At 36.8% G+C, this 19,175-nt stretch overlaps 2 protein-coding genes across 4 annotated transcripts; both read right to left on the bottom strand.

Moving 5' to 3' along the window:
• Nucleotides 1-3,429: 3,429 nt before the first annotated feature.
• Nucleotides 3,430-13,064, bottom strand: LOC113054638 (katanin p60 ATPase-containing subunit A-like 1). Of its 2 annotated transcripts, XM_026220319.1 has the most exons (11): nucleotides 12,965-13,064; nucleotides 11,156-11,428; nucleotides 10,837-10,997; nucleotides 9,060-9,222; nucleotides 8,789-8,916; nucleotides 7,968-8,073; nucleotides 7,439-7,597; nucleotides 6,576-6,702; nucleotides 6,353-6,487; nucleotides 5,307-5,433; nucleotides 3,915-4,113 (listed from the first exon to the last, which is right to left on the bottom strand). In XM_026220319.1, exons 2-11 carry the CDS (start codon nucleotides 11,315-11,317, stop codon nucleotides 3,915-3,917), a joined length of 1,467 nt encoding a protein of 488 aa, XP_026076104.1. In that variant the 5' UTR covers nucleotides 11,318-11,428; nucleotides 12,965-13,064. The 2 variants fall into 2 exon arrangements, with proteins under 2 accessions (XP_026076105.1, XP_026076104.1); XM_026220320.1 differs by lacking the exon at nucleotides 12,965-13,064 and having other exon boundaries at nucleotides 3,430-4,113; nucleotides 11,156-11,317.
• Nucleotides 13,065-14,856: 1,792 nt separating this feature from the next.
• On the bottom strand, nucleotides 14,857-18,188 carry LOC113054666 (high mobility group-T protein). Of its 2 annotated transcripts, none has more exons than XM_026220360.1 (5): nucleotides 18,039-18,188; nucleotides 16,206-16,367; nucleotides 15,963-16,108; nucleotides 15,696-15,870; nucleotides 14,857-15,591 (listed from the first exon to the last, which is right to left on the bottom strand). In XM_026220360.1, the coding sequence occupies exons 2-5, from the start codon at nucleotides 16,350-16,352 to the stop codon at nucleotides 15,451-15,453; spliced, it is 609 nt and encodes a 202-aa protein (XP_026076145.1). In that variant the 5' UTR covers nucleotides 16,353-16,367; nucleotides 18,039-18,188; the 3' UTR covers nucleotides 14,857-15,450. The 2 variants fall into 2 exon arrangements, with proteins under 2 accessions (XP_026076145.1, XP_026076146.1); XM_026220361.1 differs by lacking the exon at nucleotides 18,039-18,188 and adding an exon at nucleotides 16,879-16,898 and having other exon boundaries at nucleotides 14,992-15,591.
• Between the last annotated feature and the right edge of the window lie 987 nt (nucleotides 18,189-19,175).

A 19,175-nucleotide genomic window follows, 5' to 3' on the forward strand; every position in this document is an offset into this window, starting at 1 on the left:
GCTAGTAACCAAAACAACATTTCCCCTTTTCATTTAGTTTAACATAGATGTACTATGACTTAAACTGAAACTGAAAATTAATAAAAAAAATAAAATAAATAAAAATATATAGATGTATCTTTAAAACCTAATCAAAATGACAAAATGTTAGTAGTTTAGTTGTGTTTTTGGTCTATTTTATTATTATTTTTATTTATGTTTGTCTTGTAAAAAGACAAAAACTAATTCAAAATTTTAAAAACTCTTATAGTATCTCACTGATACTAAAAATAACACTGATGTCCATGATACTGATATAAACAAGGCCTCCGACTGCCCTTAAATAATAGGACTATATTATTTATAAGTCCTATAGTCCTACACACGTGTGCTTTTATTCCATTAGTAGTTGCAGGATTGAAGGTTTGACTCTGAACTTGGCAGTTCAGTACGTTTACTGGAAGTGTTTAATATTACTATTTGCTATTCAAGCATATGTTCGGAATACTCTACATCCATATTTAGGGGTGGAAATGTTGACAAGGGCTCACGATGTACTGTTGTCTGTTGGGCGTGGGGCGTTATCATCGAGAAGAATTTCTGGCTTACTGTTTGTTAACAAACAATGTTGATTATGTCTGAGATTGTTTAGCTGTCTCTCCCCTTCAGGGATATCCTGTATCTCGCTAACAATGTCAGAGCACAGCAGTCTAGCATAGCTGAACATGCTGGGTTGGTCTGATGAGAGGGAGACCCTAGCGATTAGAATTTTGGCTCTGTCACTGACTATGGCCAGCAGCCCAAGAATGACAGTTCCATCCGGTAATGTGGGAAAAGAACAGCAAGAAAGTGTTTATATATACACACAAATAGGAAAATATTGACATTACAGATTAGTTCTACTGTATGTCAGATGGTATGATCACCATCCGAGATAAGTAATTGCCCTCAGTTTCAATAAAATTCAACAAAGATTGAATGTTATTACCTATGCAGGCCTTCCTGAGACCGTCCCACAGGGTTTCAAACAGGTCGTATTGCAATGTGTATTCATTTCAGGAAACTCTGTTCTCTCTAAGGCACTGGGGCTCACATGTGTAAAACAGGAAATTTGGTGATGAAGAGCAACAACGGACAAAAGCATAATCTCGTGGGACATATTAGAAACTGCAACACAGCTGAGGTCTGAAACCGAGAGCAGAAGCACACAATGCCAAGAAGTATCAAGTGCAGCACAGAAGCCTTCTTGAAACTCTCCTTGCTCTCAAAACCACCAGATTAACTTTCAGAGCATAAAATCATCTGAGTTTCTCAGAATGCAGTACATAAAACTGTGAATTCTCAAACGCCCATTATAGAAACCACAAATATTCACACAAAAGGCATTTATATCTTCAGTACAGAGTTTGCATGTGTCTATCCTACAGAAAATGTCTTCAAACGCTTTTGTGCGGATATGGTGCCATTAACAAATACAAATTTATGTAGAGTTATTTAATAAACACATCTTTCTATCTAAATGCAACAGATGTAATGACTCTGCAGGTTTATATATATATATATATATATATATATATATATATATATATATATATATATATAAAAACCACCAGATCTAAAAAAAAAACAGATTAACAGATTAACAACCAAGTTATGCAGAATACCATCTCTGAACGCACAACACGTCAAACCCTGAAGCAGATGGGCTACAGCAGCAGAAGACCACACCGGGTGCCGCTCTTGTCAGTTAAGAACCGAAGGCTACAATTCGCACAGGCTCACCAAAATGACAACAGAAGATTGGGAAAAACGTTGCCTGGTCTGATGAGTCTTGATTTCTGCTGTGACATTCAGATGGTAGGGTCAGGATTTGGCGTAAAGAACATGAAGGCATGGATCCATCCTCCCTTGTCTGGCCAGTAAGTGTGTATAACTCTTATTGGAATTATTGGAAGCATTTTAAGTATAGATCATTTTTGGACATTAGTTAAATTTTTAATTATATTAGATTAACATGTATAAATATGCTGTCGACACAGATAAAAGCATATGTATGAAATGTGTACAGCTTTTTACATAATTAAAAAAAAAAAAAAAAAAAATCAGCCTCTCGTCAGCCGGTCGTACTGATGTCCATACTTATGATTCATTCACACTCACTCTCTTTGGATATACACTAGCTGCCATGTCCATCTGGATCCACACAAACTCAAAACCTGCTGATCAATTTAACTGGATGCTATCTGTGATGGTATGGTGCTGCGCCATGCTAGTTTAGTTCTGTCAGTTTGTGACTTCTAATGCTGGCCAAAACTGGGTGAAGGAGAAAAAATAAAAAAAGAACAATAGACAATTTCATAACAATCAGGAAACTTCGCTTCGGGAAGACAACACATCATGACGGTCAGCGCATTAACTCTGATGTTGTCAGAAAACAATAAACTCCACACACCGCCCACGCTCACACAGCACGGTCCACAACAACAGAGTCATCCTCTTCCCCCACTGTCCTCCCTCCAGACGACTGAGTCACACACTTCTGCTGCTGTAGGACACAAGAACAAATTCACAAACTCATCGCCCATCATGGATCCAGATCTGGTTTCTACTAAGCTGCCATAAAAACTGTAAATGCTTGAACATCAGATGTGTTGATGGCAGAGTTCCAGTTGTAAAATGATTTTTTATTTGTGACATTTTGGACAATGATTCCAATTTGTAACTTGTAAATGTGTGGTAACATTTATCATTGTTCGGCAAATTTTTGCAGGTGAATTCTAGTCATTTCAATAGGAATCCATGCAATTGGAAAGTTCTTGTGAGAGAAGAGGGTTTCACTACACAAATTTCACAATGGTTTCACTCAGATTCGCCAGCAGAATCCTGCTTGTTAGAAAAGAGACTTGCAAGCTATGCCTCACTATTGACAATAGACAACAGTCCTTTTTAGTCTGTGAAATTATACAGAAATTTTGCTAATGTAAGACGAAAAACAAGAAGGGTGGGACTTCATTTTATCCACTAAAAATTACTTGGTTAACAAAATGTGGACGGAGTTCGAATTAATCTGTTGATATTATGCCAAAGCCTGCAGTCTTGATGACATCATCCGAAACAATTTTTTTGTTTGTTTCAGAGCTAGACCAAGTTATTATATTTTGATGAAAGATTATGAAGACAATGTTTTTCTTTGGAACATCATGCACTGCTAAATCATATGCAAACTGTAAAAAAAATTTTTTTTATCTTGTATCATTTGTATTTAGTATCATTATAAAATACAGTTTCTGTCTTTCCATTTCAGAATTTCATGTTTAAATCAATGCATTAATTGCAGTTTCTTGAATTATTATTTTTTTATTACTAGCAATATCTGACAAAAAAAAAATACTAAGTAAATCCTAAAACAGTTTTTATTTTAAAAGAACATAAGTACATTTTGACATTAAATAGGTAGAGAACAAATGTTAATTTTATTAGAACTATCAAGTAAAACAAATAAAAGAACACAGCACATATGAATATCTACACACTAGTAAACATAAAAAAAAACATCCAGCACAGCACCAGGATTATGCTGGTCTCCCTTGTCAAGTATCATTTTCACAGGCGTTTCAGTTTTGAAACTTAAGACAGGTCATTAGCAACACAAGTGATTTCCATCTGTTAGCAGAGAATGAAGTTAGAAACACTTGAAACTGATGCTAGGAACAAATAAATGTGGCTCAGTGTCATACACAATTGGTGGTGCATTTCTGACAAATGAGGGTGCAACTTTTTTAATCCGAACATGTCCAAACGCATCAGAACACTGGTTTTCTGTATCATCTTTGCATATTAAAATGTCTTGAAACATAAAACGGTGCCCTTTTCTCAAGTATTGGTCCACAATGTGTTCTCCCACATTGACACTTATCTCGTAGCTGTCTTTTTTTTTACACAGACCCAAACTCAGACATCCAGGACTCGTATTTCTCCAGGTCTGCAGCCGAGACGGATTTTGAGATCTTTTTGAGTGCAAGCTCAAAGTCCTCCATGGTGACTGGCATCTGCAGCTCATCTTTAGAGAGAGCACGGATCTCCTCCGGACTCAGACCCTGGATCCTCCGTCGCATCGCCATCATCGATGCATCTCTGAGAGCACAAAGTCAAACCAACACCATCAATTTATGTTTGGAGCATGAAGCTTCATTTAAAGGAATAGTACACACCAAAATCTGCCCACACTCAGGCCATCCAAAATGTAGATGAGTTTGTTTCTTCATTAAAACAGATTCTGAGAAATTTAGCATTGCATCATTTACTTACTAATGAATTCTGTGCAGTGAATGGGTGCCATCGGAATAAGAATCCAAACAGCTATAAAAACAACATTATAAATCCACAATTAACCCACATGACTCACTTAATCATTTCATGTCTTCTGAACTGTTTTTAATAAACAAATCCATCATTAAACTGTTGCTTCTGGCAAAAATAGTCCACTATCAATCCAAGTCAATTCCCTGTTGTACTCTCACATAAAAATCCAACAACATATTTGTTTTGAACTGTTTTGGCACCATTTGCTTATAACTATGTGGGATCTGTGCATATTTCTTTCATGATTCAGAATGATTTAAGATGACTTTCTCACTGGAGAAGGCAATATCATGGATGGAGGACTTATTTTATCTGGAAGCAGTAGTTTGTAGTTAAAACTGTTTCTAGGTATTTATTACAAACAATGTTTTTTGCCTCACACAATGTTATCTGATGGACTGGAGTCTTGTGGATCATTGTGATGTTTTTAATCAGCTGTTTGACGGCACCCATTCACTGCTGATGATCCATTGTTGAGCAAGTGATTTAATGCTAAATTTCTCCAAATATGTTCTGATGAATACACAAACTCGTATACATCAGAAGATCAGGGTACATTTTTAGCAATTTTCCATTTTTGAGTAAACCGAATCCAAGTGCAAGATAGTAAATACTTTCTCCTCTCCCTTATTATGCAAAAACAAAACTTATAACTCCATACTAAATTGATTAATGGGACGAATAAGTCCACGAAACAACTAAATCTTGTTGCATGGTTCAAGATGGCTCTTCTCTTCAGGAATGTTCTGCAACAATGGAGGGGTGAAAAGAAAGGAAAAAATAAAGAAATAAAATAAAGGCAAGCACTGTTGAGCTTGAATATGTTCTTTTTGGCTGTGATTTTGGACTTTTTACACCGCAATACATTTTTAGCAAGAGTACAAAAATGACTTGATGCTTGAAACCTGTCACATCATGTTCAGTTAGGACAAGGTGTTATCTGTAATCCTGAAAACATACTGTACCTGCAGACGTTGGTGATGTCAGCTCCTGAATAACCCTCAATTTTCTCAGCGATGAGGGTCAGATCCACATCAGATGCCACTTCCACTTCCCTTAGGTTGATCTTTAAGAGTTCTGCCCGTCCTTGAGCTGTGGAGTCCAGTAATTGTTTGATGAAAAGTTGGTATTTTAGAATTTTTTATCATCTGATCATTTTATCATTTTTTTTATCATCATAGTTTTAGTTTCACTTTAAATAAATTTGTTTAAGCTTGATGTTTAAAATAAATGTTGTTTATTTGGAATGCCACAATTTTTTTTTTTTTTCAATCCTTGTTCTTCTATGAAAACTATTAAATGCATTTGTTATTTGTTGTGGAGTAAGGAGAACTAGAATAATATTTTTTATATAATGTTTGTAAAATGTAATATTATATTTCTTTTATTTGTAATTATTTACCTGGTATTTTACATTATTTCTGAATTTAATAACTTATTTGTTTTTTGTTCCTCTCCACAAAGCAGTTTTGAACCAATCCGACTCATGCGACTTATTTTCCAGGAAAATTTTTTTTATTTAATTTAAATTTGATTATTTTATTTAAGTTATATTAAATAAGCAATGAAAACAAAACAAAACAAAAAAATGATCATTTTATTATAAAGTATTTGCAAATGCCTTTGTTATTTTGATTTTAATTATTCATATTTCAAAATGTGCTTATGTGTCAGGGAAAAAAATGGCACAATTAGAAACATCTTCATGTTCCTAGAAATAAACTTCCTTTTGTTTGTATTTACATGACCTTTTTAAAATGTGACATATTTTCACAATTTAAAATGCAAAAATCCAGGCCCTGTTACTATAACAAAGGAGTTGCATTAGACAATGAAAGCTCGTGAGCAATGACTAACTAACTGAACTACACAGCACAGTGTGAATGGAGAGAAATTAGTCAGGCTGGTTCATTTATGAGTGGGTGACATGTATGGAGAAATCAGAAGAGCCGTGACTGCCGGAGAACGTTTTCCTGTTGATGGGCGCTTGTGTGTGAGGGTGTTAGATTACCAGTGGGTAGTGGAATGTAGATCCTCTTCTCCAGTCGTCTTCTTAGAGCCTCATCAATGTCCCAGGGGAAGTTAGTGGCAGCCAGGACCATTACCATTTTAGAGGGATCATCATTCTCTTGCGCACCTCCTACGCCTGATGCCATTACATGGGTGAGTGTTCAAATAAGGCTACATCATTCAATATAATATCATAACAGAGTCGCCTACTAGACAAAACTCACCATCCATCTGCACGAGTAATTCTGACTTCACTCGGCGACTGGCCTCATGTTCGTCTGAGGTGCCCCGCCTCCCACAAATAGAGTCAATCTCATCAATAAAAATAGTTGCAGGAGCATAAAAACGAGCCTGTTAAAGCAAAAAATAACTTTTTTAGTTTATTAAATATAATGTTAATTATTTTTAACTCCATCAGAGTCGGGATTGTTTTTTTATTTTTTATTTTTAATGAAATAACTAACTAACTAGCCTTTTTTCTTATATAAATAAACAATGTGTCATTCAGTTGTGTCAGAGTTTTTTCTATTCACATTTCATATTTCATTTTTTTCTCTAACAATCAGGCAACCTAACTAACTGACAAAACCTTTTCTCTAATAAAACATTGTAATGCCCATTTTTTTTGGCTTTCCTGACGGCATAACTAACTAGCTGGCTAACTAACTTACTGACTGACTACAGTTTCTACATAACTTACTGACATTTTCCTATCAAAACACAGCATATTTCCATTTATGTAAAATCAACACTGACCTTTATGAGTACTTTTACATTTCATGAGGGCGTACGTGTTCTCTATTTGTTTCCTTTATCAAACAAACTAATTGTTTTCCTCTAGAAAACACACAGCACATTTGCCCTTTAATTTAAAATCAAAATCTATTTTCGGTGGTATTTTGTTTGTTTTTATGAAGGCATATTGTTGTCTAACTGACTGACGAACTAAATAATATTTCCCTGACAGAGTGTCATCCAGCTGTGTAAATGTAACATTTTAAATATCTGGGACATTTTCGATGATTTGTGCCCTGAGGCCTAGTTAACTCCTGATCCTAAATCAATATCAAATGATATCTTGGCTCACCATTTCAAAGAGGAGCCGCACCAGTTTCTCAGACTCTCCCCTGTACTTTGAGGTCAGCGTGGAGGACGACACATTGAAAAATGTTGTGCCACATTCGGTCGCAACCGCTTTAGCCAACATGGTCTTCCCTGTGCCCGGAGGGCCCACCATCAGCACCCCCTGATAGTTTAAAAACAAGATGACTTCACATGGGCACACATTTAAAACACAAAGATGCAGCTGATGGTTTGAGATAAAAACACTTAAATAAAACAGATGGCGTGTGGAAAACAAACTGAAGGTGAAATATATTAGCCATACTCAATCTGTGACTAAAGATACAGCACCGCTTTGAAGAATGTGCGTTCTGTCCTACATAATTAGCTAGTATAACTGCGCCCCCTGCTGGACTAAAAACCATGCTCACCAGAAATGGAAACAAATGGGCACATAAATGTTGGCAAAAACATAGTATTGACAGACTATGAATCCATATGCGCGTATGCTCAGATGTCAAACTCTGGCATCAGGTGTCATCTAACATATTAACCTTCCACGGGCGGCGGATCCCCTTGAAGAAGTCTGGCATCCACATAGGCAGGACCACTGCCTCTCTCAGCAGCTTTTTGGCATCTTCCAGATCTGCGATGTCATCCCTGCAGGAACAGTAACACGTGACAGCTTGCCTGAATCACCATCCAGCACTGAATCACTAACTGCCACTGTGACTGACAGCTGTCGCTGACTCAACATGCTACTTATCTGTCTGGTCAAGTATGAAAACTAAACTTACTGCATCACCATTTATTCAGCCAATTCCTAAGCCCAGAGGATTTTCACATTTTCAGGGCTGATTTGCATTTGCATTTGATTTTTATAGACAGAAAGATTACTTATAATTGTTATAATTGTGCAGTTTGCCATTCAAAAAGGGAAATGTAAGTGCATAAACCTCAAAATTAATATTCACCCATTATTAGTGGGCTCCTGTGTGAATGTTAATTGTACCAAAATTAAAGAGAAATATCTTCAGTTTTAAAATAGATTGTCACTGCATTAAAGCAAATCAAATGGGCATATATACATTTTTTTAATAATGTATTAGGCTCATACTGTAAGGGACATGAGCACGACAGACAATTAAATCGTTAATCACGATTATTGGTTTGACAATTAATCAACAGCACAAATTCATGATTGTGCCATGCCCAGTTTTTCACTCAACATCTAGAGTGCAAAGTAATGAAATATCACACATAATTCAATTTAATTATAGCAAATGAGCAACATAATTGTATAAAACATTTATTTTGTATACTATGTTCTGCTAAGTCCTTGAACAGTAAAACTAGCACTAAAATGGCACAATACCAGTGGATATTGGGATTCCGGGACACAATGTCCCTCTCCAGCGCATCCACCAGATCGCTGTCATAGCCTGCGCCATCAAACTTCCTCTGTTCCACATCAGCAGCACCCTCCTGGGCATTCTTCTTACTCTGAAAACACAAACAGGCAGGACACATTTCTGCAACATACTATAATAGGTACTTAGAAATCCTGAAACTAAATTAACCATAATTCCAATTCAGACTAAGATTCCTCAGTTTGTACATTCAGCCCAATAGTTTGAATAACTTACTTTTTCATCCTTAGGTTTATTTCCACGGCCGTCGCGGGTGTTGGGCCTCTCTGATTTCACGTTTGGCTGGCCTCTCCCCATGGGTCCACGATGCTGCATTCCAGGGGAGTCTTTTCTCTGGGGCTTTGATACAGTGATTGGCTTCTTCACCTGGACAGGTCCCCTATGACCAGACAGTGTGATATCACAGGGTTGATATCAGGGTTGATTTTTTTTATCAATTTAGTCAATATAATTTATAGATGTATATAATGTCTGTATAATACATTGGATGCAAGGAAGCATTCAATTGGTCAAAAGTTACAGCAAAGACACTTAAAAAATGTTTTAATCAAAGAATCCTGAAACAAATACACATACATAAACACATATATATATACTGCCAGTGTACAATCAGGTGTAGTTAATCACCTTCTCAATGGCACATAAAGCCATTTGACTCTCAACTTTTGATTAGCTCAGCATGAAAAGAGCTTTCCTGGAGCATTTCAGTCTGTGGTAGTTCAACTGAAGCAAACAATCAACTACAGGTGTAAAGGCACTTTCAAAAGATCTACGGGATAAAGCTATGGACAGGAACAAATCAGGAGATGGATACAAAAAAATCAAAGGCTTTATCAATGCCTAGAAGCACAGTGTAGTCTATTAATAAGAAGTGGGAGGTATTTGATACAACACAGAGCCTCCCTGGATCAGGACGTCTCTCCAAACTGGATGAAAGAGCCAGGAGGACACTGCTCAGAGAGGTTACCAAGAGGACTATAACAACTCTGAAGCAGTCACAGGAATTTATGACAAAGAGTGGTCATTGTGTGCATATGACAACAATATCACAAATTCTCCAAATATGTGGCTTGTATGAGAGGACTACAAGAAAAAAGCCACTCCTCAAGAAAGACCACATGCAGACACGTTGGCTTTGCCAAAACACAACGTGAAGATTTTGAGGCAGATGAGACTAAAATTGAATTATTTGGCCTCAACACCAAACAATATGTCTGGTGGAAATCCAACACAGCTCAACATCCAAATAACTGCATTCCTCCAGTAAAGCATGGAGGTGCTAATGTCCTGTTTTGGGGTGTTTCTCGGCAGCAGGGACCGGCGCACTAGTCAGGATAGAAGAAAAAATGGATGGGACAAAATACTGTCAAATTCTTGAGGCAAATCTGCTGCCTTCTGCCAGAAAGTTGTCAAAGGGAAGGTTTACCTAGCGACAGGACAATGAGTCAAAGAACACAGCAAAACTGAGCACACAGTGGTTGAAGGAGAAAAAGGTGATTGTCCTTGGATGGCCTATAGACAGAGTCCAGACTTAAACCTCATTGAAAATCTGTGGAATGACTTGAAGACTGCAGTCCACAAAAGCTAATCATCAAACTGAACTGAACTTGAGCAGTTCTGCAAAGAAGAGTGGGCAAATATTGCAAAGCTAGTAGAGACAGAGGCATATCCCAACAGACTAAAGGTTAAAATGAAAGCCAAAAGCAGTTTAACAAATTACTGACAAAAGGAGGTGATCCTTTTTCCAATTCTCTGAGTCTGTTTTTTTTTTTTTTCTCTGACATGTTGGTATTGTTCTTTTACTTGGATGTTACAAGTTACATGGAGTAAATACAATTGGATAAAACACAAACTATGTCCGTCTTCACTTCAGGCAGCAAAGCTAATTCCATTTTGTGCTTTATGACAATGTGAACACCACAGTGACAGCGTGAAGTAAGGAGATGTGTGACAGAACTCCTCAGGGCTTTAGGTAATCAGCTGCCTATTCTACCTGTGCTCAGCTGGGGTAGGGGGCGGCCACACATCGGGGTCCCTTGGGCTCTCTTCAGGCAGAGGGTTGGGGAAATCCACAGGTTTTTCCACCTTGAAACTCTCTAGGGTGTTTACAAGGCTTTTCACCTGCTCATATTCCTCTGCCAGTTCCTGCCGAACCTGGGCTCAGAGAAGGAAGAAAGCATAATTGGTTTGAGTCCTTCAGATTACATATATTGTACCAATACCACAGTATGTATTGGCTAATACCTATACAAGCAACAGCACTATAAATAAATACATATCAGATTAAATCATACAGTATACAAGCGCCTTACTTGTTGCCATTTGACTTTCAGGGCAGGATCTCTGAGGGACTGATAGTGCTTGTGGATCTGTTGTAGAACACCTTGATAGTACACCATAGATGAGTCATAATTCCCAAGAAGTGCATATTCTCTTCCTTTCTTAGCATTGTCGCAAATCTCAGTCAGATTCATGGTGAGAAAGATATTCAAACCAAACGTTACTTCAGTGCTCCAATGCGACCTTAGTTCACAGCTTCATCAGAAATGCTGGTTTGACGTGCGGGTGATTGAAAATCATGAGTCCTAAACATGTCAAAGAACAGAGAGATGATGGTGAGCTAAATCAAACTTTTATAGAGATTCTGACAAGAAGAGTGATGAACCTTCTGGCAAACCATCTAGAGCTGCATTAAAATGTCTCTGCACATTTCCAGATTTCTTCTACAATTTTGTTGAAAATATGTTGCAAAATACAACACAGGAACTATTTAAAGAGCTATTATCTCAGAAGTCCCCTTCTGTTTCAGAACACTTTTTGTCCAACAAAAAGCTCCAGGGAACATGTACAGCAAAACCTTCAGATAGAATGTGTATTTGGGGATGTAAGAATGAGAAATATTTATAACATTAAAAAACAACTTCCTTATAGTGTAGTGTAGTACTATTCTGTGCAGACCTCTTGTAGAATATGTGAACATTTCTATTTAAAATTTATACAGAGATTTAAATATTAATTGTTTTTAATAGTAGTTTGGTGTATAACTTTTTTTCTTTTTTACTGATATTAAATAATATTAAAGATGGTAAGAGTGTATGCAAGTTGAAAGTGTGTGTATGGGCACATTAATGCAAGCTGCACTCATTCATACAAATATGCCATATTCAATCTGATGGGGAGCAGATAAAAAGGGGCAAAACAAAATATGCCTTTTCTTAAAATTGTATTGTAAATTTAAAAAAAAAATGAAAAAAATCATTAAGAGACCATAAATACATAAATGAGGGTGCGTTACCTTTACATGTCCAATAGTTTATTATTATACAAATTTTAAATTAAAGGTTGGAATGTTCACAAATTTAATTAAAGGTTGCATTCATAGGTTTTTGCCCATCAGGACTTTTTTCCTGTCCACTGTAGAAAATTTGGGCCAACCAAAAATTATGGTCATTTTAAATGCACGAACTTTATATTAAATAACTAAAACACTCCGATCTTATCAGGTAAATTTTACTGATTGAATCACTCTGAGTGTGGTTTCACTGATAACAATAACAATGATAGGATAGGATTTCTCTACGGATTAGGATACTAAACTTTGGTTTATCAACCTTTGCCCTGAGCACAGAGTGGCTGTAAAAATAAGACCGTTCCGTTTTTCGGACACTTAACATGAAGCACATAATAAATACATTTCAGGACGGATGTAATTCGTCTTTTCTTTAAACAAAAACGAACTAACCTGAAAAAACACTATTAAAAATAGCATAGAATCAATTTTCTCTATAAAATCAAGCCGTGTTGTATGTAAAAAAAAATAAAAGAAAGAAAAGCACAACAGTCACCGCACCTGCTTATTAAGTTACATGGGATTTGTAGTTTTTTCTCCGTTTGCCTTTAAGTCCAGACAAATACTGCTCGCTACAATAAGGAACTACATTACCCATAAGGAAACAGTGCAATACACTTAAGATTTAGGCCAACGATAACAAAAAGGATTTGCAAGGAATCAAAATATGAAGTCCACTTGTTAGTTTATAAATCTTACAAAAGACATGTGATATGATAGATGTGTTCTGCATTTAATTCTACGTTTCCATGGAAATAGGTAGATGTCTTACCTTTGAGCGAGGCACTTTTACGTTCGACTGGTCCACAGTCCGTTACCCCCTGATGTTGCCATGGCCGCGAAAAGACGCTGACTGATGAATGAACGCAACGTGTTGTGGGAGGAGTCGGGATAACAGCTCGAAAACTGACCGGGGCTAGTTGTCACACGGGTATTATCCATAGACATCCTATATGATGTCTATGGTATTATCTATCTACGATAAGGTAACTTTAAGGTTAATTTTTCTTTGGTTAATTACATACATGTTTTATTATGTTATCGTCTTTGTAGTCAAGACTATACAGAAAAATAAGTATCGATAAATATTCACTGTAATAACAATTGTGATAACTAGCCCCAGCTTCCTATATGATGACATAGCAGTTCAAAGAACGAACAATTCACGAGGATGAAAGAGGCTTTTTATATATATACTGTTTAGTGGTCTGCATCGTTGGCCTTTATCATTAGACAGAATGATATGTTCTTTTCTGTTTGTATTAAATATTTCTTTACTTCAGAATACAGTTCCAAACAAAATACTACTCAGACCTATGTGCCCTCTACAGGCTTGTGTTCTGCAAGTGAACGTCGCTTGATTGTGCCATCCCAAAGAAGCACAAAGTCACTTTTACGGACTTTTAAATTAAATGTTCCCGCCTGGTGGAATGACCTCCCCAACTCAATCCGAGCAGATGAGTCCTTAGCCATCTTCAAGAATCGGCTTAAAACACATCTCTTCCATCTTTATTTGACCCTATAACTTTAGCACTCACTATTCTAATTCTATTCTTTAAAAAAAAAATCTAACTACCTTTATAATCTTTTTGTATTTTCTTTTCATTTATTATGCAATTATATGTGTGTGTGTGTGTGTGTGTGTGTGTGTGTGTGTGTGTGTAAAGACCTCTAACACTAGCTTGCTCTATTCTGTTTTTATTCTATCTGTTTTCTTTTTATTTATTATGTTATTTAAAAGCTCATGCTACGTGTACTGTGTTAACCTAACTGAGACTTGTTATAGCACTTATATATCAATGCTCTTTTTGTTGTTTTTGATTGCTTCCAATGTCTTCATTTGTAAGTCGCTTTGGATAAAAGTGTCTGCTAAATGAATAAATGTAAATGTAATGTAAAATAAAATCAATCCGCAGTAGCAGAAGGACGGCAGTATATTAAGCAGTGAAGATACTCAGAGCTAAAAAAAAAAAATAAGGGCATGAACATCATGGCATGGTCGGAGAGATGCTGATCTATAATCTGTTTGAAGTGTCATGGCCTTTATAAATGACAGTTCCACAAAATGACCATGCGATGGCGCAGTATACCGCTGTAATATATGCAGTTTAACCACATGAACAGAAGGAGGCTCGGATTAATCGAGACTTTCATCTGATGATACAATCATGTGTTCTTTTTAAGCCTGTGTTTATCACGAAAAACAAGGCGACCTCGAAACTGGCTCTCTGGTTAGTGTACTGAAACCATACATTCAAATCTCCTGACCAAATGAAATGCTGATGACTTTGAAAATAAATCAGTATAGGCATATAAAGATAATTGAGCCTGAAATCAAATTGACTCATAAAAATAGTTTTAAATTAGTAATAAGGTTTTTTTTTATGTTGGTATATTAAATGCTTCTGTTGATGTATTTACACTAAATAATGTACCTGTGATCTTAGACATGGACAAGAGTAGACATGACAAACCCACAGATACTTCCAGTCACCTGCAGTATTAGAAAAAGCGGAGTTAAATACAAAAACTACTTATCTAATAGCGAATACAAACTAATTTCAGATCAGTTCACTTACATTTTAAATTCAATCCAACAAGATGCAGAGAAATTAATCCAGAATTAATCTAATGCTATGAAGAAAAGTGAAAGATACTAAAATCTTTATTAAAAAAAAATGTTTATTGATGTCAGAAGCATACAGAACAAAACAATTACTTTTTAAAATCATTTCTGCAATTACAGTGGTATTCAAAATACAGTAAAATAACTTTGATACGGCGATTTACTAATGATGATAATATTTGATCTGAAAAAAAAAGTAAACAAACAAAAGTACATTGAGATATGAACTACAACCTCACATGAAACTAGGTTGTACGCTGCACACATCTAAAACTCCACTGACCTCAAGACAATTTTACAACCCCACCTTTTCTTTTTTTACTGTACCAGGCGAGGATAGTGGTGTTGGAACCATCTTTAAGGAATTAAACTAAGAACTAAATTAAGGGTTGGGGCATTCGGACGAACACAGATGACACCTCTGTAGTGTTAACTATACAAAAAAGGAAAAAAAAGAAACTGTACAGTTTAAAAACAAAGCATATACACAGCCTTATTGTTATTTTTGTTTTGTTTTTTTGCCTTTTCAGGTTTTTTATTTATTTATTTTACCCATTTTATGGCATCAGTAAAGTATACAAGGGGGTTAAATGCTTTATAGACAACAAAGCTAAGCTCTAAATGTTATTTATCTACTCGTCATCCTCTTCTTCATCGTCGTCATCCTCGTCCTCATCATCGTCGTCGTCATCATCATTAACCTTGACCGGCTTAGAAGGGGCTTTGGCTGCACCTCCTACCACTTTGCCTTTAGAACGATAGGCAGCAATGTCCTAAAAGGAAATGATTCATTTTTTCAGCAAGGAATCTTCTTATGAAAATTCAGATCATTTATCAGTTGCTATTTTGGTTGATTATTTGTGGCATCGTTTCTCACCTTCTCATACTTCTCCTTAAGCTTGGCTGCCTTCTTCTCAAATGGCTGCTTATCCTCAGCTGATGTTTTGTTCCACATCTCACCCAGTCTCTTGGCCACATCTCCAATAGACAGACCAGGGGTCTCTTCTTTCACCTTGGATCGGAACTCGGAGCAGAAAATGAAGAAGGCGGACCTTTGTTGGAACAGGGGATGTGAAAAAAAAATTATAAACTTTACATCCTTCACAAATGCCGAAGCATCTTAATGAACAAGTGAGATGCTTACGGGGGTCTCTTGGGAGCATTAGGGTCCTTAAACCTCTTTTTCTTCTCGCCTTTGGGTGGAATGTAGTTCTTCATCTCCCTCTCGTAACGGACCTTGTCTTGTTTGGCCATGTCTTCAAACTTCCCCTTTTCTTTGCCTGACATAGTCTGAGAAAGGGAAGAAGAAGAAAAAAAAATTGTTTTCCCATTGTTGGGAAAAGAGGGGAAGGTCATTAACACAATGTAAATGAAAGGTGTGACTGACCTTCCATCGCTCGGAGCACTTTTTGGAAAACTCAGAGAAGTTGACCGTCGCCTCAGGGTGTTTCTTCTTATGCTCCTCTCTGCAGGTCTGGACAAAGTATGCGTAAGACGACATTTTGCCTCTTGGTTTTGTTGGATCCTTCCCCATCTTTGCCTAAATATCCTGAAATTGTATAAAAGAAAATCCCTAATTTAATCAAGTATTAAATTCTACTTGCCAAATGTACCATTTAAATTTGTTGCTTTTACTATTTTTTTTACTCTACTAACAAAATTGTTATTTTGGAATTATCAAAGCTATATTTTAACTAATTATTTACTCTAATATTTAGTACGTTATGTGCAAAGGCGCGCATTTGCATGTAGTTTTTCTGTGCGACGAATTTGACGTTTTATAATGTAAACATGTCACGACAAAATGAGTTTCCATAATAGTGCAATTGAAAATAAAACGTCTTATGAAACATTAAAAAGTTTTTTTAAATACTAAAACTTTCCCAAAGTGTATTTTTTCAAAGTTAAAAATGGTTAAAAATGTAGAAATAAGTTGGTTAATTAAAGTTCTTTTATGTGCCAAAGTATGCGCGACATCGCAAAACTCGTAAAATTTCTAAATAATCGACTCCACTTTCGCCGTGTTCCCCGTTGAAAAGAGCCCGTTTCTCTCTATGTACCGTTCAGATAGCAATGGCGCACACTCTTGTCTCTCTGAAGGAAAGGAGGTCAACAACGACGGCAATATTTCTTCTTCCATTTTGTGAGAAAGCCTTCTTCATGAAAGAAAGTCCCCCTAAAATGTCTCCACCCGCCTTCCTGCTCGCTTTTGGACACGACAAACAAACGGCGCGGGTCGATTTTCCTGACCGAAATTGTTTCCTTCGCAAAAAGCCCTGTGCATTCGCCTGGTGTATAGTAATACATTGGGTCTGTGCAGTGCAGAGTTTGCTGTGGGCTCGCAATGGCCGCTTGTCTTCATGCAATAACACTGAGAATATGGCTCCCTTCTCTTTGTGTCAGCGCTCAGCCATTACACTGCTTTGCAATAAGGGGGAGCCGCGCGACTGCATTACCTACCTCACTTCAACTCTCAATTTAATACCCTTCTCACGCACGGAAAAATGTCAAAATACGCGGGTTGGAACGACGAAAGATAGAATTTTTATTTTCCGCCTCGAAAAACGCGTACTTTGAACTCGACGGGGTAGAAAACACGATTTGAAAAAGTTGAAGCGAACTGCGCCTGTCTATGGCTCTGTGGCTTTGCCTTGTTTCCTATGCGAGTACAGTCAGCCATTACAGTAAAGCGCAGCTCCTGAGGTAATTTATTTTCGCCCGCATCTCTGTCATTTCAATATCACCAAGCGTATAAATCCATACACATAACAACGGCGTTGTGCTTTGATTTTTTCGTTAGTCAGTTTTTTTTCTTTCTTATCATTTCTCATAGTTCTTCTGACAGACATCCCTTGTAAAGCGCTGCAATGGCTACTCGCTGGCAACTATCGCCGTCCGTAAACCTTGTTTGTACGCAATTCTGTCACCTAGTTATCCGCTTAATGTTACATTTCGAAATAGGCTGAATAAATGTATTTTTTCAAATGTTCTGTATTTCAGCCCCTCGAATAAAACCGACTATTTTTCGTGTAATTTCAAGGCGTACATCAAAACAAATTAAATTAAAAATCTAAGGTTATTCTCATTTTCATTCTGAGGGGATAATACCCTCATTTTTAACGTTTCACAAAAATCCCCCCGCCAATAAAATTGCTCTTTTACAAGCTAAATTTAAATACCGTATGGTTTCCTGACCTTTTCTCGCAATTTTTGTACTTACCCTAGACTTTGAAATGTCTACAAGCTGACACTTAACCGCTGTCTTGTCTGGATAGTGAATGTACTGCAATGGCTGTATGTGGATGTAATAGCTCTACGCAGTACTCTGCTCTCTCAACCCTCTAGCATTACTCTCAATAGGGCTTCCATTCCATTGGCTGCCGCCACGGCGAACACTCCTCCTATTGGCTGAGCGCTTTCCATTGTCCTTATAACAGCCGAGCTGCGATTGGCTGCCTTTAGTGAAACGTCACGAGTGTTTTAAATGGCGGGTTAATACAAAATACTGAGTGAATGTGTGTGTTTCTCGTCTCAGCTTAAAGCAAAGGCTGTGTGTACTGTGTTGGCTGTGGTAGTACGGTGTTCTATGTGTTCCACGCGCAGTGCTAAATGGATGAGTTAATGCGGAGTGTCGGTGTTGCTGTGAGGTGCAAAACGCTGAAATGCAAGAGTAGTGGGACCGACTGACGTCCCTCTTACTACAAACACTATATGAATATCCCAGTCAGATTTTAACCAAAATATGCAATTATGAGTCATATTTATTAAAGTGTTTCAATCGGTGATATTAGTTTTTGAGTATCAAATGTTGATTAATTATAAAGTTTCGAGATGATTCAATGATACAACGTCAAAGATGTTTTCTACAAGATGTTAGTTAGTCCTATTGACTAATTAAAAGGCAGGACCCCGAGACAACGGTAAAGGTTTTTGTATTCAGGGTGTTAAATTAACACTCAAAACATTGATCTCGATAACAACATTTTGATCAGCCCGACCACTAATTAAATTTCATAATTACAATAGTAATTTTAGTAGATAAAATAGAGATAGTGTTGAGTGGAATTTAAGAACCATGGTTCCCAATTATTCTTTTTTTCTTCTTTTTTTGTTGCGCTTGATATCTATCTATCTATCTATCTATCTATCTATCTATCTATCTATCTATCTATCTATCTATCTATCTATCATATGAATACTAAAAACGCAGCAACACCTGTTATTGTTGCTCTGAAAAAAGGCAGCACTATCTTAACACATGCATTTCTATTTAGGCCACAAGTAGAAATCAAATTATTTCCATACATAAACACACGCAAAAGCCGGAGCCTATGCATATTAATGACTAAATCTTAAA

The sequence above is a fragment of the Carassius auratus genome, chromosome 35 (assembly GCF_003368295.1).
Source record: "Carassius auratus strain Wakin chromosome 35, ASM336829v1, whole genome shotgun sequence".
Classification (NCBI taxonomy): domain Eukaryota; kingdom Metazoa; phylum Chordata; class Actinopteri; order Cypriniformes; family Cyprinidae; genus Carassius; species Carassius auratus.

Coding starts and splice junctions, on each gene's coding strand:
- LOC113054666 (XM_026220360.1), bottom strand. CDS start 16,352: ATGGGGAAGGATCCAACAAAACCAAGAGGCAAAATGTCGTCTTACGCA. Junction 16,109..16,205: donor AGTGCTCCGAGCGATGGAAG/GTCAGTCACACC, acceptor TCCCTTTCTCAG/ACTATGTCAGGCAAAGAAAA. Junction 15,592..15,695: donor TTAAGGAGAAGTATGAGAAG/GTGAGAAACGAT, acceptor ATTTCCTTTTAG/GACATTGCTGCCTATCGTTC.
- LOC113054638 (XM_026220320.1), bottom strand. CDS start 11,317: ATGAATCTGACTGAGATTTGCGACAATGCTAAGAAAGGAAGAGAATAT. Junction 8,917..9,059: donor ATAAACCTAAGGATGAAAAA/GTAAGTTATTCA, acceptor TTGTGTTTTCAG/AGTAAGAAGAATGCCCAGGA. Junction 4,114..5,306: donor GACATCACCAACGTCTGCAG/GTACAGTATGTT, acceptor TTGTGCTCTCAG/AGATGCATCGATGATGGCGA.